We start from the raw sequence: 19566 nt of genomic DNA, 5'->3' as shown, positions 1-19566 counted from the left end.
AGACAATGCAACATATAGAAGAGCTCAGATCTCTGAAATTCCTGAACATGTAAGAACCCATTTTATATATTGTGCTTTGCAAGGAAAGAGTATGTAGGAAAGGGAGAATACTAGGGGTAAGGGCAGGAAGGCATGGATCAATATTTAAAATCAACATTTAAATACATCAAAGGTAGAGGAAGAAATTCGGGTATAGCCATACAGGTAATAGAGAGGTCTGCAAGAAAGAAAAGCACACATCATCCCCTTCACTTTCACAAGTGAAGTTAGCTTTATCCCTCCTTAAGAATAAATAATCCCTTTCTGGCATGATAAGACCCAGAAAAATTTTTAAAAGGTCCATGAGTACCCTATAGAAAGGTGGCACACCAAAAAGCCCCAGCTCTGATATGATTGAGAACTGTGGATGTACCAGGGACCAGTCCCCCAAGTGGTCCTACCCCAAGCTCAAATCCCATCTTCTGAAATCGGCTGTGACTTTATGGTGATAAGATCTAGAGTACAACAGTATTTAAGTAACCACGCATCTGGGTGACTCTTCTAGAACTGGAGCCACCAGGAGATCCAAGTGCTGCTAGTTATCATACAACACAGGAAATCAGAGACAAGACCCCTTGACCCCAAAATCTCAACATCATGCTCAATTGTCTGTCTCATTCCATAGCTGTGGCTTCTGCGAGGCCAAATAATTAAAGGGACCAATGTGGCTGGGATTATGCAAGCCAACATATTTGCAGTTCATGAGCTCCTTCTAATGAACAAATACTTCCTAGAGTACAGAGCTGGAGCAAAGAATGCCAACAAAAGCTGGAACTGGAGATCAGTCAACACATTCTTAGTGTTTGTTGTCTAAAAACTTTGACCCTTTTCTTCTTTTATTTTTTTCTTGTCCATAAGACACCAGAATCATTGTTTTCACTTCTGAGTCAACAGGTCTTTATTTCATGAATAACACATGAACCTTATCCTTGAGTCTTCCCTTCTACTTTGACATCTATTTAATTCCTGTTTGATGGTGACATTAATCTAAGTAGAATATAATTGGTAAAAAAAATGCAGAGAAGTAAATAATAGCATAGGAATCTCTGTGTACTGGCCTGAATTATACCGTCAAATTTAACTTGGAAATCTGTAAAGAGCAAATGAAGTCTTATTTGCTTTAACTTTGTACGGCACCCAAGCATAGTACATCTGATTCAACGTATGTTTAATAAATGTGGGAAACATATCAAAGACTCTGAGCTTGGAAGCAGTTCTTACCCTGTTTTCAGGGAAAGCAATGCATCATCTACACCCCTCTGGTTGAACTTTCCCATGTAGGCATGCATTTCTGCATAGTTATTGCGAATATTCCTCTCTGTGCTGCCATTGGGCACAGTCCCAAAGCGGAAAGGAGGTGAGAAGTCATTAGGTCTCTGGAACTGGAGAGAAAGAAAACATGAAGAGATATTAAGTTACTATTAGTAGATTTATAATGGAAGGGACCAAACTATAGTTCACCAAATACATTAGCCCTCACTCAGGAGCAGCAATTGCTATCTGAAAGTGGACTTCAATTCAACTCAATTTAATACACATTGTTGAGCGCTTTCTATTTGCCCAACCCTGACTTTAATCTGTAACCCTGTGTGTTCCATTTATGCACACTGCACAATACCAGTGATGATGGAAATGTGCTGTTAGCTTAACTGCAGTGGACTAGTCACCTTTATTTCTAAAAATTGTGTAAAATTTGCTCCCAGGCCTCTTAATTTATGGGCTTCAATACATCGTCATTGCACTATTAAGGTCACAGGGCCTTAGTGAGGTGAGCTACATTATACTCCTGAAAATAATTTGTTGGGTATCAAATATGTTTTGCTAAGAAATTTTCTCTTGACCTTCGCTGACACATCCTACAACATCAGTTGTAGGATAAATTGTAAAATCAAATACAATTTTATTTATGTTCCTTCCCTTGCTTAAGAACTGAGAGTGGATCTCCAGTGCATATCATCATAAAGTAAAATCTCTTGGATTTTCATCCCTCTGACATTGGCTTTATTTCTGGCTGTTGCCCTGCAATGAGTAAGTCTGTACATTGCTTCCTGAACACATAGTTTGTTCATTTGTATCTTCATCGCCTCATATAATCTATCCCTTCAGCATGAACTGGCCTTTCTCTCCAGGCCAATTCATGTCTCTAGTCTCAAAATGTAACTCAAAGCAGTTTCTTCAGGAAACCTTCCATGAGTTTTTTCTTCCATTAAATCTACCCAAAAGTGACCCATCAGTACTTTGTGTTCTTTGTTTAGATCACTGTAGTTCATACTACAAATTCGATTACTCTCTAAATGAGCTGGCTAAGTTATGAGAGCTAGTCTCTGACGTAGTCACTAAGAGAGTTTAATCTCTGGATTGAGACAGATATAGATTGACGACCAGCTCTGCCACTTACTACTGTGTGACCTTGGGCAAATAACACGAAATCTCTGTGCATCATTTCCTCATTTGTAAGAAGATGATAATGTCTAGTTTTCAAGATTGTTGTGAGAATTAAATGATATAACGCATAAGAAGTACTTCACATAGCACCTTGTGCACAGTAAGTGCTCAACAAATATGCTCAATAAATGTTCCTCTTATTCTTTTTAATTCATGTCTACATTCCCTAGAGAACTTCACACTCTCCAAGCTTCTCATTCTAATAGTACAGCAATGATCAGACAGAATATGACCAGGGGAGCTCTGCTACACCTTGGCATAGGAAAGACGATGTAGATATTTAAAGTCTTCTTGGTTTCAATACTATACTATTTACTTTGGAGATACATTTGAAAAGCTACCCTGCCAACTAGGAGTACTCTGGACCTTTGGAGGTGCTTGACCTGAGAGCCATTCTCCTTTCCCTTTCCCTTGACTTGAGAAGCTCAAGAGGGGATTCACGGACCACAAAATGTCGCAGTACCATAAGCCATAAATGCCATCTTAATTGCTCAGAGTTGGCCATAGTTAAAAGTAGAGTCATGTAGTGGTGTTAGGCAGTCTGTGATGCATCAAAAGATTGCTACTTCCTGAGCCAGCCTGGTGGCATAGTGGTTAAGTTTAGCGTGCTCTGCTTTGGCAGCCTCAGGTTTGAGGGTTCAGATCTCAGGCGCAGACATACACTACTCATCAAGCCATGCTGTGGCAGCGACCCACATACAAAACAGAGGAAGATGGGCATAGATGTTAGCTCAGCACCACTCTTTCTCAAGCAAAAAGAGAAATACTGGCAATAGGTGTTAGCTCAGGGCCAATCTTCCTCACCAAAAACAAAAAAGTTTACTACTTCCTGACTCAAAAAGCTCCGAGTTTGACTTACCATAGGGCTTTTTGCCATTAAGAGTTTTTGCTTCATTATTTCTAAAGGGGTTGTCATTTTTAAGTGAATGACGACACTAGAAAAGAGTCAAAGAATTTTAGAGTTGGATGAGCCACTCAAGGTTAACTAGTCCAAACCTTTCATTTTACAAATGAAAAACCTGAGGCCCAACAGAGGACAATGTCACACAGTGGCAGTGATGACCAACATTATCAGGGATCAACTGGCTTAATTAATAGTACTCCTCTGTCCCCAGCAGATAGCAAGTTTAAAGTAAACAAGGATATGCTTTATTGGAAGAGACAGACAGCAGAATGCCATGCATATCACTGTCCATTATAACACTTCAGATGTTTGAAAAAGTACTACAAATCAAAAGTAGAGTAGATATTATGGCAGACAGCAATATAACTAAATAAACTCCCTTTGATCAGTAACTTCTCACTTTGCCAGGACAATGACAACTGATGCTCACAATGACTAAGATACCATAGGGCCCCAAGTATTTTCTGAAACATCAATGAAAGCTGAAATCATGTTCAATACAATTCTGGTATAAATTATTACATTCTAGTTTTTTTGAAAATTGGCAATCCATGTAAGGTATACGGAACAATTTTTCATTAATCAAATGGAATCTAATACTCAGAGTGCCTCACTTCCTGATGAAGCTAGATTATGGAAAGTTTCTATACTACTCTTTAGTAACTTTGAATTTTAAATTATCTTTAGATTTCCAGATGCTGTTTTATAAACATATCCCTGAATAGACAAAACTAAAGAAATGATAAAGGAATAGCCAAGACAACTTTGAAAAAGAAGAACAAAGTGAAGGACTTATATTACCTGACTTCAAGACTTATTATAAAGCTATAGTACAGGACAGCGTGACATTAGCATAGAAACAGTAAAGAGATCATTGTAACAGAATAGAGTGCCCAACAACAGACCAACACATATATGGTGCAAAGGCAATTCAGTGGAGAGAGGAAAGTCTTCGACAAATGGTGTTGGAACAATTAGATATCCATATGCAAAAAAAGAACTTCACTTCACACCTCACAAGATATAAAAAAATTAAAGTGGATCATATACCTAAATATAAATCCTAAAATTATAACATTACTAGGAGAAAAATCCTTGTAAACTTGAGTTAGACAAAGATTTCTTAGATATAACACCAAAAACACAATCCACCAAAAAGAAAAAAAAAAGATAAATTAGACTTCATCAAAATTAAGAACTTCTCTTTGAAAAACACAGTTAAGATCATGAAAAGACAAGCCACCAACTGGGAGAAAATATTTAAAAATAAATTAAAACTATTAAAAAACAAAAGGAATTGGGGGGACTGGCCCCGTGACTTAGTGGTTAAATGTGCGTGCTCCGCTACTGGCGGCCTGGGTTCAGATCCCTGGTGCGTGCCGACGCACCGCTTCTCCGGCCATGCTGAGGCCGCATCCCACATACAGCAACTAGAAGGATGTGCAACTATTACATACAACTATCCACTGGGGCTTTGGGGAAACAAAAGGAGGAGGATTGGCAATAGATGTTAGCTCAGAGCCGGTCTTCCTCAGCAAAAAGAGGAGGATTAGCATGGATGTTAGCTCAGGGCTGATCTTCCTCACACACACACACAAAACTAAAGGAATTAAATAATAACATAGCAAGACTCTTATATAGTTAAAGCATTCTCCATAAGAAAATAATCAGAGAAACCAGCCAGCCCTAAACAATGGGAAGGTGCAGTCTGTGGAAAGCACTGGTCTTGGAGGCAGACAATTTGGATTTGAATTCCAGCTCTGTCTCTGACCAGCTGTATGAACATGGGCAAGTTACTTAAACTCACAGAGTCCCATTTTCCTGGAAGTATTATTTATCTATTTATTTATTTATTTTTTGCTGAGGAAGATTTGCCCTGAGCTAATATCTGTTGCCAATCTTCCTCTTTTTTTATGTGAGCCACTGCCACAGCATGGCAACTGACAGAGGAGTGGTGTAGGTCCACGCCTGGGAACCAAACTCGGGTGCTGAAGTGGAGCAAGCCGAACTCAACTACTCGGCCACTGGGGCTGGCCCTGGAAGTATTATTTTTAATGAATAATAAGATAACATATAGAAAACCACTTAACACGATATCTGGCACATGGTGGATTCTCAAAATTATTAATTGCTTTTATAAGGATGAAGTTCTAATATCTAAAATTGTCCTATGTTAGGCAATGTTTCTAAGATTGAGAACTCTTATTCTCTAATTTGTTCCTTAAACTAGCCAGTCTGCAGGCCAACAGGGAAAGTGCACTGCCCCAGAATTAGCCAAAGCAGAAGCAGAGTGAGCGTGCTTGAAAATTCTTTTCCCAGATTGGTGAGGTTTAAATAAAACATAGATTTTTTAAAAGCTGTCACTGGAACTTGAACTTACTAAAATTTATGACCACGGAGAACTGTATGTTTAGCGAGGCCTGTGGGAAAGAAGGAAAAAATATTCTTCCAAATACCTTGATGCTTCCAATAATTGCCCTTGTAATAAAACTTACACTGTGAGGCATTATATGGCACTTGTTTAACCTGAGTGGCAATCGATGCTCTCTGGAGCTTTGGGAAAGAGTAAAATTTAACACTGTCAAGAACCAGAAGTCTTCAAGTCTGTAGAATACGGAAGACCCCAAGAAACAATTTCTAAAAAAATTTAAGAACCCAATACACCAAGGAGACCCGCACTGGATTAAGAAGCTCAGTCTGATTTTAAAGTAGGGAATTTTACACAGTACTCCTTATTAGTCACCTTTGGCCATCATAGGGCTTTCTGAAACTTGGAATCTTTTTCCAGAGTTACCCATATTAGGATTATAAAAACAGATTTGGGTAGAGAAATAAAAACACAAAAAGGAAGGAAATTTAGGGATCAATCCCATTTCACAGAGGAGGCAACTAAAGCCCTGAAGAGGCCAAGTAAGTTGTTCGAGGCCATGTGGTGAAGTAGAAGGACAAGCTGAGACTTGACTGCGGGGAGCTGAGCCTTCCCGCTGCAGGCTCAAATGCTAGCCAATTAGTCCACTCCTGTTGACTGGGGAGTGAAGCCACACACTGTACGTGAGGCCACCTGGTGAGCATACCCTTCCCTTTCTGGCATATCAAATGCCAACTCCCACTCCCCCTCTAGATTCGACACGTGGCTTTCAGCAATTACTGTAAGCACACACTCGCACAAGAGCAAAACAATGCCAGAATGTCAAGAGAACTGTAATCTCACTTGATCCTCCTAGAGAGCGTCAAGGAATCAGAATTTAGGCCTCTGAGTTGTTCAGATCATCATCTCAGCCCCCATCTTAATGACCACAAAGTGAATTAGTCTTGTCAGTCAGGCAAGGAGAAAGGTGCCAGAAGACCAGGAGTAAGGGTCCCTGAACCCATGCACAGATGATTGGACTGGAGGGCTCTGGGGCGGTTATGGCTGCCGCCTTCCCAATAGAGGGCCTCTCAGACAGCTTGTTGCAGAGAAGAAAGGGAGAGGCGAAGGAAGCAGGGAAGTGGAGATCTGGTCTATTTTTTTTTATTTATTAAACTAATATATAAACTGATTTTCCTATGTATAAGGCATTATTAACTCATTAATAATAGCTACTCACATTCAACACCTATGTATGTGCTGGGAATAACTCACATTATCTCCTTTAACTATAACAATTAAAATGCATTAATTCATTTGGCAAATATTTACTGAGCATCTATTAGTGTAGATGGCGATATCAGGAACTGAGGATACAAAGATGAAAAAAATCAGACTTTGTTTTCAATTAGTTTATATACGAGAGAGTCAGAGATGTAAACATTCATTCAAATTCATTCATTTCTTTTTTCATTCATTCATTTGTCCATTCATTTATTCTTTCATTCATACAGATATTCAGCAAGTATTTATCAGCATCTTTCATGTGTAGACACTATTCTGGGTGCTGGGGATGCATTACAGAAGAATAAGATCCTGCCTTAAAGAGTTCACATTGCAAAGAAGGGAAGAAGATAATAAGTCTGTTTTTTTTTTTTTTTTTTTTTAATGTAGTAGACTAAAGCCAGCCGCAACTTCTTTGCCACTCCTCACATCAGGAGGTGAGGACTATGTCCCCTCTCCTTGATTCTAGCCTGGACTTGGTGACTTGTTTGACAAATAGAATGTGCAGAAGTAATCTTCTGGGACTTCTGAGGCTAGGTCATACGAAGCTTTGCAGTTTCCACATGGGCTTCTTGGAATCTCTCTCCGAGGGAAGCAGTCCACCCTGTAAGAAGTCCAACAACCCTGAGGCAACCTTGCTGGAGCCACCCATGTGGATGCTCTGTCTACAGTCCCAGCTGAGCCCAGCCTTCCAGCTATTCCAGTCAGGGCACCAGGCATTAGAGTAAAGCCATCTTGGACATTTCAGCTTAGCCTAGCCACCAGCTAAATACCAAGTGACCTTGGTTGATGCCACATGAAGCAGAAGAATCACCCAGCCAAGCCCTGTCCAAGTATCTGACCCACAAAATAGTGAAATACAATGAAATGGTTGTTGCTTTAAGTCACTAAGTGTTGAGGTATTTGTGCAGCAATGGATAACTGGAACACAGATGATTTCAAATCATGAAAATAAAGTGCTATGAAAAATTGAAACAGCTATTACATAAGATAAAAGAGTGATTGGTAGGAGAACAAGTTTAGACTGCTGTCCTGGTAAGGCCTCTCTGAGAAGGTGGCATCTGAATAGAAACCTGAATAATGAGAAGAAACCAGGCATGCAAAAATCAGAAAGTGTATCAGGCCCAAGGAACAGCAAACGCAAAGGCCTGGCAAGGGGACCAGCTTGGTGTGGCTAGGGGGCAGTGAGCAACGTGATGGGTGCTATGGAGCAGCCATGCCCACGTGGCAGTGGGGGCACAGAGCAAAGGGTGCTGTCCTGAACAGCATCACAGAGGCTGTAGCACTGGGGCTAATTCAAAGAAAGAGTTTTCTAGTTGGACTAGAGAGAAAAAGAAGTTTCTAGATGGAGGCAACAGTCTGCGCAAAGACAGGACAGTGAGAGAGCCCAGGCATGATTGGAGACCACGAGCAGCTGGTCATTGCCAAAGCCTAACAGATAATGGCTGTGGCGACTAGAAGTAGAAGGAGCTGAAGAGGGAGGCAGGGCCTGGATCACAAGGGAGTTGAATTCTGTGTAAAGATGTTTAAAGCTCAGGCTTTAAGGGATAAGACACAGCAGAGCCTCTGGAGCCAAACTGCCTGAGTTCAAATCACAGCTCTGCCGCTTGATAGCTATGTGACCTGGAGCAACCCACTTAACTTCTCTGTGCCTCAGTTTCCACATTTCTACAATGGGGCTAATAATAGTACCTACCTCATAAGGCTTCTTACTATTCAACCAGTTAATCTGGGCAAAGTATCAGCATTGTGCCTGGCACATGATAAATATGCTATATTAGCTATTATTACTGTCATTATCATTATTATTACTGTCATCATCATCATCTTCATTATCAGAAGCAACTGAAGAATTATGATAGTGTCAAGACTGGATTTTTGTGTTAGAAAGAGCCCAGAGGTGCCAGTATGAAGAACAGGTTGGAAGGAATAAGATAGACAGGAGCTGAGGATGACCTGAGCTTAAATGATGGTCTGGGCACCAAGGGGAATTAGGAGGAACAGAAGCATCATCACATACTGTCCCACCTTCCAAGAATATGAAAGATGGCATGTGCACAACTAGGTAAAATATAAGACCACAGAGGTGTATACCAGTGCCACCAAAATTCCAAAAGAGAAAAGCTGCAACCAGCCTGGGTTTCCTGGAAGGCTTCTTGAAGGAGGTTGGATTTAAGCTGGCAGGGAGGATGGATTGGATTTCAAGGGTGGAGATGGGGAGTTAACATCAGTTCACACTAGAAGAACCCCTCCACTTTCAGACTCCTCCTCCAACACTGCTTAGTTTCCACGGTGAGTGAGGAAACAGATATTCGCAGAGAAGTCTTTGAGGCCATAAAGCCAGGGGAAAGAGCAGGTTCTGAAAACAAAACAAAAACTCTCTTATGTTGATGGCATCCAGGCTTTTGTGCTGATCACTAGACAAAGCCCAAGAGGTTAATTAGAGTGAGATCTTGTGAATGACAGCACACAAATGAAGCAAATCTACTAAAGTGAAGAGGGCAGAGAGGAAATGCCTTGGTGGGTAGCTGGCTACCCTAAAAAATGGCTCTTTTCATTCAGTTGAGTGCAATCAGCATATGCAGATTAGGACAAATCAGCACTGTGACCTTGCAGAGACTGATACTGTATGTCTTGTTTGCAGGGTCCATCCGCATGAGACATGGAATCTGGGGGCTTTTGTCTTCAAAGCTTGACAATCCTGCACATAAATATTCATTCCATTACCTCAGCTTTTTCATTTGAATCACAAAAAGAATCAATGCCCAAATGCCACTCACCCCCGGGGCACCCAAGAGAAAAGGTGGGAAGGCTTAGAATACAAGGGTGGCTTTTGGCCTGTGCTACTAATTATGAGGAGGTGGCATAACACCAGAATTCTGAAGGGACCACTTTTTTCCTACCCAGCACCCTTCTGTTATTATAATTACCAACAGTACCGTCTGTTTTCATAGTACTTTTTTATTATTGACTTTTAATATTTTTATGTACAGTTCTATGAATTCTGTTATTTTATTTATTTATTCATTCATTCATTCATTCATTTAAATTGTGGTAAAATACACACTACATAAAATTTAGCATTTTAAATATTTTTAAGTGTACAGTTCTGTGGCATTAAGCATACTCACATTGTTGTGCAACCATCACTACCATCCATCTCCAGGACTTTTTCATCTTCCCCAAATGAACCTATGTACCTATTAAACACTAAATCCCCATTAGTTCTACAAATTTTAACCATATATAGAATTTTGTAACCACCAGCACAATCGACACAGAACAATTCCATCACCCCCAAAAATTCCTTTGTGCTACTCCTTTATAGTCACCCTCCCCCCACCTTTAACCTCTGGCAACGACTGATCTGTTCTCTATCCCCATAATTTTGTCTTTTCCAGAATGTCATATAAGTGGAATCATACAGTATGCAACCTTTTGAGATGGGCTTTTTTTCCTTATCATAATGCCTTTGAGATTCATCCATGCTGTTGCATGTATCTGTAGGTCATTCCTTTTTATTGCTGAGTAGAATTCCATCGTATGGAATATCAGTTTGTTGATCCATTTACCCATGGAAGGACATTTAGGTTACTTTCAGTTTGGGGTAATTAGGAACAGAGCAGCCATAACATTCATGTACAGGTTTTTGTGTGAACATAAATTTTCATTTCTTTAAGGTAAATACCCAGGAGTGCAAGGGCTGGGTCCTTTCTCACCCCTCCCCCACCAAAGTGCAACTCTTTTTGCATCTCTTCTCTCTTTTGATTTTCCCATGAACTGTAAAGTAAGTACAGCACTATTATTATCTTATTATTCTGTCTGCTACTCAATCTGCCCATAATAACATCCTACAGCCTAACTAGGATGAAGTAGGTACACGTGCGTGACTTAGCCTCTGAGCAAAGTCTAAAGAATGCGGGAGGATGTGGATGGAGAAAGCGGCCTTTCCCTTCTCCCCCTATGATCTATTTGCCCAAAGCGGGGAGAAGGTCAGATGATAATGCAAAGAGTAGACTTTCTGAAGGCATGATCTTTTTCACTGTTTCATGGCCCATAAATACTTGGGACAGATGGAAAAAGGAGGTAGTCTGTGCTTACATTGAAAGGGCAATTTAATGATAAAACAGTAAGTATGTTATGGGTTATGGGCTCAAAAGACCTTAGTTCAAAGCCGAGCTCCATCACTTATTAGCTGAGTGACTTAATAAACAAGCCACTTAGCTTTGAAACTGAATTTCGACAATGTTCTAAAAGGAGAAATAAGGTATAGCATCTCATTACAAATCCTCCATTTCAAGGGTAGCCACTGAGGACCCTACTCATGTAACAACCTGGCTGTGGATATAGTGACAGATAAGAAAGCTTAGACTCTTTACCTTCATAAAAGTTATAATCTGGGATGGAGGTGGGAGGAAAAAATAATTATTTTTACATTTCATTATAAATTATTCATTGGAGAGAATATTGTTCAAATTTATTCAGAGTAGGTGACTGAATTACATAACAATAACATTTTAGAATGTAATTAGAAGATACAGGTATATAATAAAAGTGCCAACACTAAGTCAGTTCTCTTCCTGGGCTCCTGGAGAACCTGACGCCATTTTGCTATTGCCGAAAAGTGAGCTAGCACAGAGTAAGCACTCAATAGCTTAATCGTTTCTGCTCGTTTTTTTCTTATTATTAATATTAGTGCTATGGCTGTCCACACTGGCAAACACACTTAAGTTTGCATGTGAAGAAATCTGCACTTGGATGTAAGTAACCTGGTAAGCATGTCTTCACAACTCTGGATGCTGTACTGAGGTAAGGAACCCTCTCTGAGCTCAGCGTGAAGCTGGGGTTCCTATGACAGGCTCTAGAGCGGAGCAGGTGATGGAGGGAATGGGACTCCCTCTCCTCCTGTCATTATGCTCTTGCTGTGCCCCAAACAAGAGCTTGTAGAAAATAAAATACCAGTTCTTCAGATTCCTGGAATTTAGTTAATTATCAGTTTTCCTCACAGTAAAGCAGTCAGTTCTTTTGTATTTTAAAAAATTTGGATATATGAGCCTTAATAAATATTTCCTAAAATATTTCCTGAAATCAGATAATGGTATTATAGTTCACAGCTAGCTGAAGTTTGGTCCCAGAGCTAGTAGAGCTGACCAAATGGATTTGTTCCTATATTAACTCTACCATGTCATACCTGTAACCTGAAGTCTTAGGGGTTTGGCAAAGTCTTGCGTCTGGCCATAAAATATCATCATCAACACTCATTTAAAGGGTATAATCCATGCATAAATCACTGAGCTCTGAAATAAATATCTGAAATGAAATGAGGCAACAGATACAATCCCTATGTTACAGTTCGTTATAATCATAATATAATAACAGCAGCAGCTAACACTCCTATGTTAATGTACCACACAATTTACATACAGTAACTCATTAACCTTCCCATTAACCCTATGGGGTAGGTATTATTATCCCTATTTAACAGACAAGGAAACTGATGCACAGAGAAATAAGTAATTTGATTAACGCCATACAGCTAGAAACTAGCAGAGCAAGGATTCAAACCCAGGGTCCTCACACTTAACTGTAAAACATATTACAGAGTTCTAAATACATAGAACAGATGCTCAGCAAACATATGAAGAATAGAAAAACCCAACGATTAAATGCATATGCCAAGTTCCAAATGGGATGCAAGCAAAGTCAAGGCTCTGGAAGTTTAGAGGGAGTAGAGATTATCATGAAAGGATGGGGATGGGGAGGCTACAGAGAGGAAGCAGAGATGGAGGTGACTCCTACAGAGCGACCAAGAATTCTACAGGCAGAGGTATGGGGAGGGTATGTAGGGCAGGAGGAATGGCATGAGCAAAGACACAGAGAGACCCGAGCACAGTGTCTTAACTGAAGCTGGAAAGAATGTTTGCACATGTGAATGTGGAACACTGAGTTGGTGAATAGATAGAAGCTATCCACAGAGTACACTGAATGGCCAGGCTGGGGAAGGATGCAATGTGCATACCACAGCACTTAGGTCTATCATTATTCAGCTAAAGCAATATGGTTTGAGGAGCAGAGAGGCTGGAGCAGGGACATTCATTGGGAAACCACTAAGGGTCTGGACTATTTTCATGGGGACTATAATAGGAGGAATATCTGAAAAAGACATTAAAATAGAAGCCTTGACAGAATCCAAGTCTGCCTATATATCCATTAGAATAGAAGAGAGACAGTAGCAGAGTTGACCTCATGCCCACCACCTCCTCTCCCACGACTCTCTCTCACCCACTCCTCAGTAGCCACACTGGCCTCCTCGCAGTTCCTAGAACACATTGGGCAAGCTCTTGCCTTAGCATGCTATTCTCTCTGCTGGGAAAGCCCCAGATATCCATTACTCCCTCACTAACTTCAGGTCAGACTTGATGGTCTTCTCACTGAGGCCACCCCTGACCAGCCAATTTAAAATTGCAACTCCTCTGCCAACACTCACTATCTCCCTGCTCTGCTTTATTTTTTTCCGTAGCAGTTAACACCTTCTAACATTGTATATAATTGCCTTTTTAACTTATATTCTGCTCCCCTCCTTTAGAATGCAAGCGATATGAAGGACAAAATTTTTGTCTGTTTTGATCACTGCTGTATCTCTAGTGCCTAGAACATTCCTTGGCACTTAGTAGGCTCTCAATATGAATGAATGAATGACTAAATGAATGAATGAATGAACTGAACTGCACAAATGCAGGTACATTTATTATATTAAAAAATCATCCAAAGTGCCCTCCTTACTAGTTAATGCATTATCATGCAACACACAGTTGAACATGAATATTTCTCGGATCTAGTGCTATTCTGGCATCTCTGGTGAATAAGGAGTTAATTTGTCCTCGTGCCAGCTGAGGACATCTTTCCTGCCACCTTCTCCATTTTCCCTTCAAAAAATATTTCAGATCCAAGATCCCACAAGAACTTGTCAAATTTAGGACTTGACAATGCCTATGAATATTTCTTTGGCACTAAAAATGTGACAGAGTTGGAGACGATTATGATAAAAAGGAGATGAAGTGAAATGGAGGCGTAGGGACTAAGGTATTTGAGTGTTGTCCTTAAGTCATCCTGTGCGTGACAGGTGGCCTTGGTTGTGCTCCCTCAACCTACCCTTAGGCGAGACTGTTACAAAGAGGTGCTATTGCCATCCACTCCACTGCACTCCACAGAATGACCTGTGAGTGTGCAGGGATCCTTGCAGATATTTTATAAAAGTTGTGGGTGCTAGCAAGGAGAAATGACCTTTAGAGAAGATTTTAAGTAAAGGGGACAGATGGATTCACCATGGAAGCTGGGATTCCAGAGCTTCACTAGAAGCCCCAGCATCTCATATACAGTTTTGGGGAGATTTACAACTAAGACTTCCATATGCAAGACATCCCAATGAATTTAGGGCACTCCAGTTGTTAGCCTGATAATCTGAGGTTCCTAACATGGTGTCACTGCCTTCAGAGTCAGGAAGCCGGGGTGGGGGTAGGACTGCAAAAGGTCTGTGCCAGGCAGGGCCTGAGACGAGTGAGGATCCAGGGAGAGGCACGTCATGGACAGGCACACCTCTACTTTCCTAACAATCAACCAGATCAGTCAATCCCAAACCAAGAAATGGAAATGCCAGCATGTGCACACATGCTCACATTGTGACCCATTTACAGCATAGCAGAACTTCTTGCTTTGGTCAATAAAGTCAGCCCTATGCGGGGGACACTCCAGTTTATAGAATGTCAGTACTGGGAGGGAGCCTTAGTGATCCCACTGTGCATACTGTGTCCCCTTCTGGGGTTCACAATGGACCCTCACAGGGCAGGGCTCTGACAAGTCCTTTGGTAAAGAAACTTATTTAATCTTGACACAGCATTTTTCCAAATGTATTTTGCCATGGATTTTTTTTTTTTTTTTAAAGAAGACCCATTTCGTCTCCCAGAACACTCGTGGGCTGTGAAACAAAGTCTGGGAAATGCCAACTGAGGGACCTCCTCACTGTTCAGAGCAGGAAGCAGAGGCCTGGGCAGTTCATTACCTAGCAAAGACCAAAAAAGCCCTTTCACTTTCAACTCTTTTGTTGAAAATCATCCTCAACTCCATTAATTCACGTTCCTCTTTAGGGTTACCCTTCATTCAGACATATTCAATGAGCACTTGCTATGAGTCATAATACTGGGATGTGGACGCTATACAGGAATTTAGGTACAAAAGATCATAGATGGTTTAAGAGTTTATGTTTAATATGTACTTATTCCAGGAAAATCCTAGAAACTGTTTTTACTTTTAATAATTCCTTTATATACGCTTGTTTTGTTATCATTTATCTCTTTTCCCCTCTAAAAATGGAATGTAGCACTGTTATAGTTATTTCTGGGTTGACTACCTCTTGTTACATGAGTGACAGGAAAGCAGAGAGTGCTCAGTGAACACTGGGCTCACTGAGAAGCTGAAGGCCCACAGTCAGAGAACAGTGGGGGCTCAGTGCACGGACACAGAGAGGGGCTTACTATACTCTTCTCACATATGAGATGAGGAACATCAGGGGCTTCAAAGAAATCAAATATCTTGCCAAATAAGTCCTGAAATCACTTTATAATTTAAGATTTGATGAGCCACAATAGTAGCACAGTTGGAGACCACATTTATTCAGTATTCTTCTTAAATACTTGCTTGATTTAGATGATTCGATAGTAGAAACCACAAGCTGAGCAAAGTTGAGTCCTCTATCTGAGACTATAAATGTCAAATGTTTCCTTTCTATATTACCCTCTCTTTCTTCCCCCTACCCATTGGTTATGAAACTATCTCCCACTCTTTCTCAAATTCAAATGGCTAATAAAGAAAGAAAAGTATTGGCTTATACTATGAAGACTAAATGAATTACATAACTCTCTTCCCATTTGTTCATTCATTTCATTCATTGACTAAATGATTCATTAATTCATTCTTCAACAATTATTTGAGCACCTATATTTGCCAGACTCTATTATAGTTACTGTGGATACATCAGTAAACAAGGACAAAAATTCTTGCCCTCATGGAGGTTACAGTCTAGTAGGGAGAGACAAATAAACATTGTAAATATGTTAACTACTAGTATGCCACATCTTAGAACATCATTTCCATTAATGTAAAAAAAGAGAAAAACAGACAGGTAGGGTAAACCTTTCAGAGCCTCTTCCAGATTTTAGATTGGATGCTTATCTGGTGGTCTGTCCTACAGGATGTCCTGAGTTTAGACTGTCTTTTAGGGTTGCAATGTCACCGTTCCCTGGAAACTCTTGTCTAACAATATACTATCTGGAAGGGCCTTCCTCTTTGAAGCTAGCCCCACCAGCTTGGTCTGATGTGAATTTTCAGAGAGGCAACTTCAAGTTTGCATCAGATAAACATATTAAAATTTATTTTTCCACTTAAGTAAAACCCAAGGTGTGTTTCATCCCAGGCTTGGAGAAGAGACTTTTTCTAGAATAAGCAAATAGACTTAAGGGATAGGATTACTAGCAGGATAGCTTACCTATGAACTGCAACACATATTTGGGGAAATTATTCTTGTCTGGGTGGACAGAATTAGAGGGAAATATGCACAATAACAGGGGTATTTTCTCAGCTACCTAGTAAGAAGTTATTCAAGAGTTTCCTTATTAAGCTCTGTGATGATTCTTTTAAGATACCAGGCCATTGGGTCTTTTTAATGGTTCCAAGTGTGTGTGTCATTTTCCCTTTGTCAATGGGTTATAGAGAAGCTAGCCTACTTCAAAATTATTCTATAAATTCCAAATCAGGAGCCAATTAGCAGAATGGGAAAGAGTCTCTAGCCAATGCCAAAGTAAGATGTAAAGAAAGAAGTTTCTCGGTATCAAACAAGAGGCCCCTATGACTAGGCAGGTGCGACACTTGGTGAAAGGGCAGACATGATCAGCTTGAGTTGGCAGTGTGGGGTAACTTACTAAACACACAAGGAAAGACCTCCTTTTCTTTAATAACTTAGATGATGGCATGGAAAACTTGCTCTTTAAATCTGCTTATGACATTAAATTGGATTGGATGGCTGGCCATTTGGGAAATAGAATTAAAAATCAAAACAATAAGTCTAGCATGATGAAAGAGGATATTAAAATGATAAAGTTCAATTAGGAAGTGTACAAAGTAACTCTCACAAGATGTAAAACCACACTGCCCTAAGTCTAGACTAAGAAGGGACAGGAACTGGCTTTGTCAAAAGCATGGTCAAAAAGATTGTGGAGTCCTAGGGGACCACAAGCTGTGTGAGTTGACAACATGGAGCTGCTATTTAAATAGGGAGCCTATAATAGGAAGCTAAAGAACAATGTGGCAGATGGGAAGGACATGATCAGGCCCTGTGATGCACCAGTGAGAGGGCTTTATGATCACTGTGTGCTTTCTTCTATAACTCACAAAACTCACAACTGAAGTTCAAGAAGTTTCAGAAAATGATTCAAGATGAGGGGAGCAAGTCTTACGGGGAAAGGTTAAAAGACTGGGTTTATTTAACCTGGAAAGGAGCACCCAAGGAAATTCCTCTGTCACTATACTTGCCATCTTATGTTTTAAGAACTGTTGACGTGTCTGCCTCTCTCACTGGGCTGTGAGCCCGAGACTGCTTCAGCACGTCTCCAACGCCTCAGAGGCAGCGTTTCCATGAAGTTTCAGGACAAACTTGTACTCAGATCATATTTGCCGTTTATTAGAAATTTAAATTTAAGTGGGTATCCTGTATATTTATTTGCCAAATCTGGTAGCCCTCCTCACAGGGTAACTAGTAACCATCTAATAAGTACTTGTTGAATTAACTGCTATTACGTAGTAGGTATTATGTTAAGAGCAGAGAATATAAAAATTTAAATAAAAAGCCAGGCAGATGATACAACAGAGGCCTTAGTTAATCCAAAGAACTGCGGAGAAGGGCAGGATTCTGCTAGGAGGCAGAATCAAGGTTGAACAAGGGGCTTACAAAAGGTAGGAGGGGTTTCTGGAGAGACTCTTTGAGAGGAAGAAGCACATCTATTAGTCTTTCTAATTCCAGGGCCTCTAGGCCTTAGCAGTGGACAGCGTGGCAGCTGCTAGGACTCCTGAGATAAACTGTGTGGTTGGACTCTGAGCTCGGTGCTGACAACAAGGTTAGAGATAACACACTTGTGCAGAGCTGTTCTGATCTTTCTCTACCCTGCTCCAGTAAGCAGTTTATGGCAGATATTTAGCGTCTATCTGCTGAATGAAAATGAAGAGTAGATGGTGAGACTGGAAAGCAATGAAACTAATTATTTAGAGAACACCATTACATTATGGTACCATCATACAGATACTCAGGATAAAGAGCATTAATATAGCACATGTTAAGTATGAATTGGCCAGGAGAAACTCTAAATGGTATGGAGGATGGGAAGAAAGCTCGCTGGGTTGGCAACTGAGAAGCTTCTGGGACTGAAACCATTGGGTCTCAGGCTTCCCCAAACCCACATCTAAGTTGACATTCTGGGAATTTTCAAAATGGCAAGGGGTCATTAGGGAGCATCAATATCTCCTTCATTAGTGGATAAATTACAATACAGTAGCAACTACTTATGACAATAAGAACATAAAATCTATTGCTAAATAAACTAGTCAAAATGGGTATTAATGATAAACTTAGGAATGCTATAAATTCTCTGGTTTCATCAACAATTCACAGTGAAACTAAAGTTCTTTTCTAAGTCTCCAAGAGAACTTGAGGTAGGAGCGGTTAGGTTTACCTTTTCTGGAAGTCTGCAAGGACAGATAATTCTTCAGCAACACAGACCATGTAAGCAGGGAAGGCTTTAAGAGAAACCTAGTTTTGTAACCTGTCCACTCCTGTAAGAAACTGTTTGGGGTAGGGCCCGGTAGTCAAATGAAATCATATTTGAAGTAATTGTTTTCTATCATAGTGATGGGCGACAGATATAGATTTAGAAACGTTCACTGGGCTCTTACTCTGTGCCTAGGAGCATGCTAAATGCTTTCTCTCCAAAGACCAACAAGGATGGCTGCAGAGGCACAGGGCACCTCCTGCCCATGGCAGATACCCTTCTTCCAGGCATCCTTGGATCCAGAGCTATTTTCAGGGAGTCTGAGTACTGCAGAGTGACTCCTTCATTCTCCCTTGCACAACTTTCCAGCCCTGACTTAATATTTGTCCTCCTCCAGCACCCTCCTCCCAGAATCTCATTGAAATAGGCAAGTGCAGGGAGTGGGGAGGGAGGACCGCATGGTGGGCTTTATAGTGGATTAGTAGCAGTTTGTCTATGGCTTTCAAGGCACATGTTAATCATCTGCTGGAAATAGCATGGGCTTTATGAGACAGATTTAGGCACAAACCCTGGATCTGCTGTAGGATCCGAGCCCTAACATTTATTGAGGGATTAGTATGCATGGGGCACTGTTCTACGCACTTTACAGGTATAATAAGTCTTAGCACAACAGCTATAATGTAGGTAACATTTTTATCCCCATTTTATAATTAGGAAACTGAGGCACCAGAAAG

At 40.5% G+C, this 19566-nt stretch overlaps 1 protein-coding gene across 2 annotated transcripts in view; it reads right to left on the bottom strand.

Moving 5' to 3' along the window:
* GRIN2B (glutamate ionotropic receptor NMDA type subunit 2B) overlaps positions 1-19566 on the bottom strand; it is a 277582-nt gene that overhangs the window by 8045 nt on the left and 249971 nt on the right. For both annotated transcript variants that reach the window (XM_087442717.1, XM_014791338.2), the window contains one exon: positions 1261-1421. In XM_087442717.1, the coding sequence (XP_087298843.1) occupies positions 1261-1421 (161 nt within the window). The remainder of the gene's footprint in view (positions 1-1260; positions 1422-19566) is intronic.

The sequence above is a fragment of the Ceratotherium simum genome, chromosome 17, assembly GCF_057802395.1.
Source record: "Ceratotherium simum simum isolate JZ-2026a chromosome 17, ASM5780239v1, whole genome shotgun sequence".
NCBI classification, from domain to species: Eukaryota; Metazoa; Chordata; class Mammalia; order Perissodactyla; family Rhinocerotidae; genus Ceratotherium; species Ceratotherium simum.
Note: the sequence above shows the minus strand (reverse complement) of the source record. Positions and strands in the feature narration are given on the sequence as shown.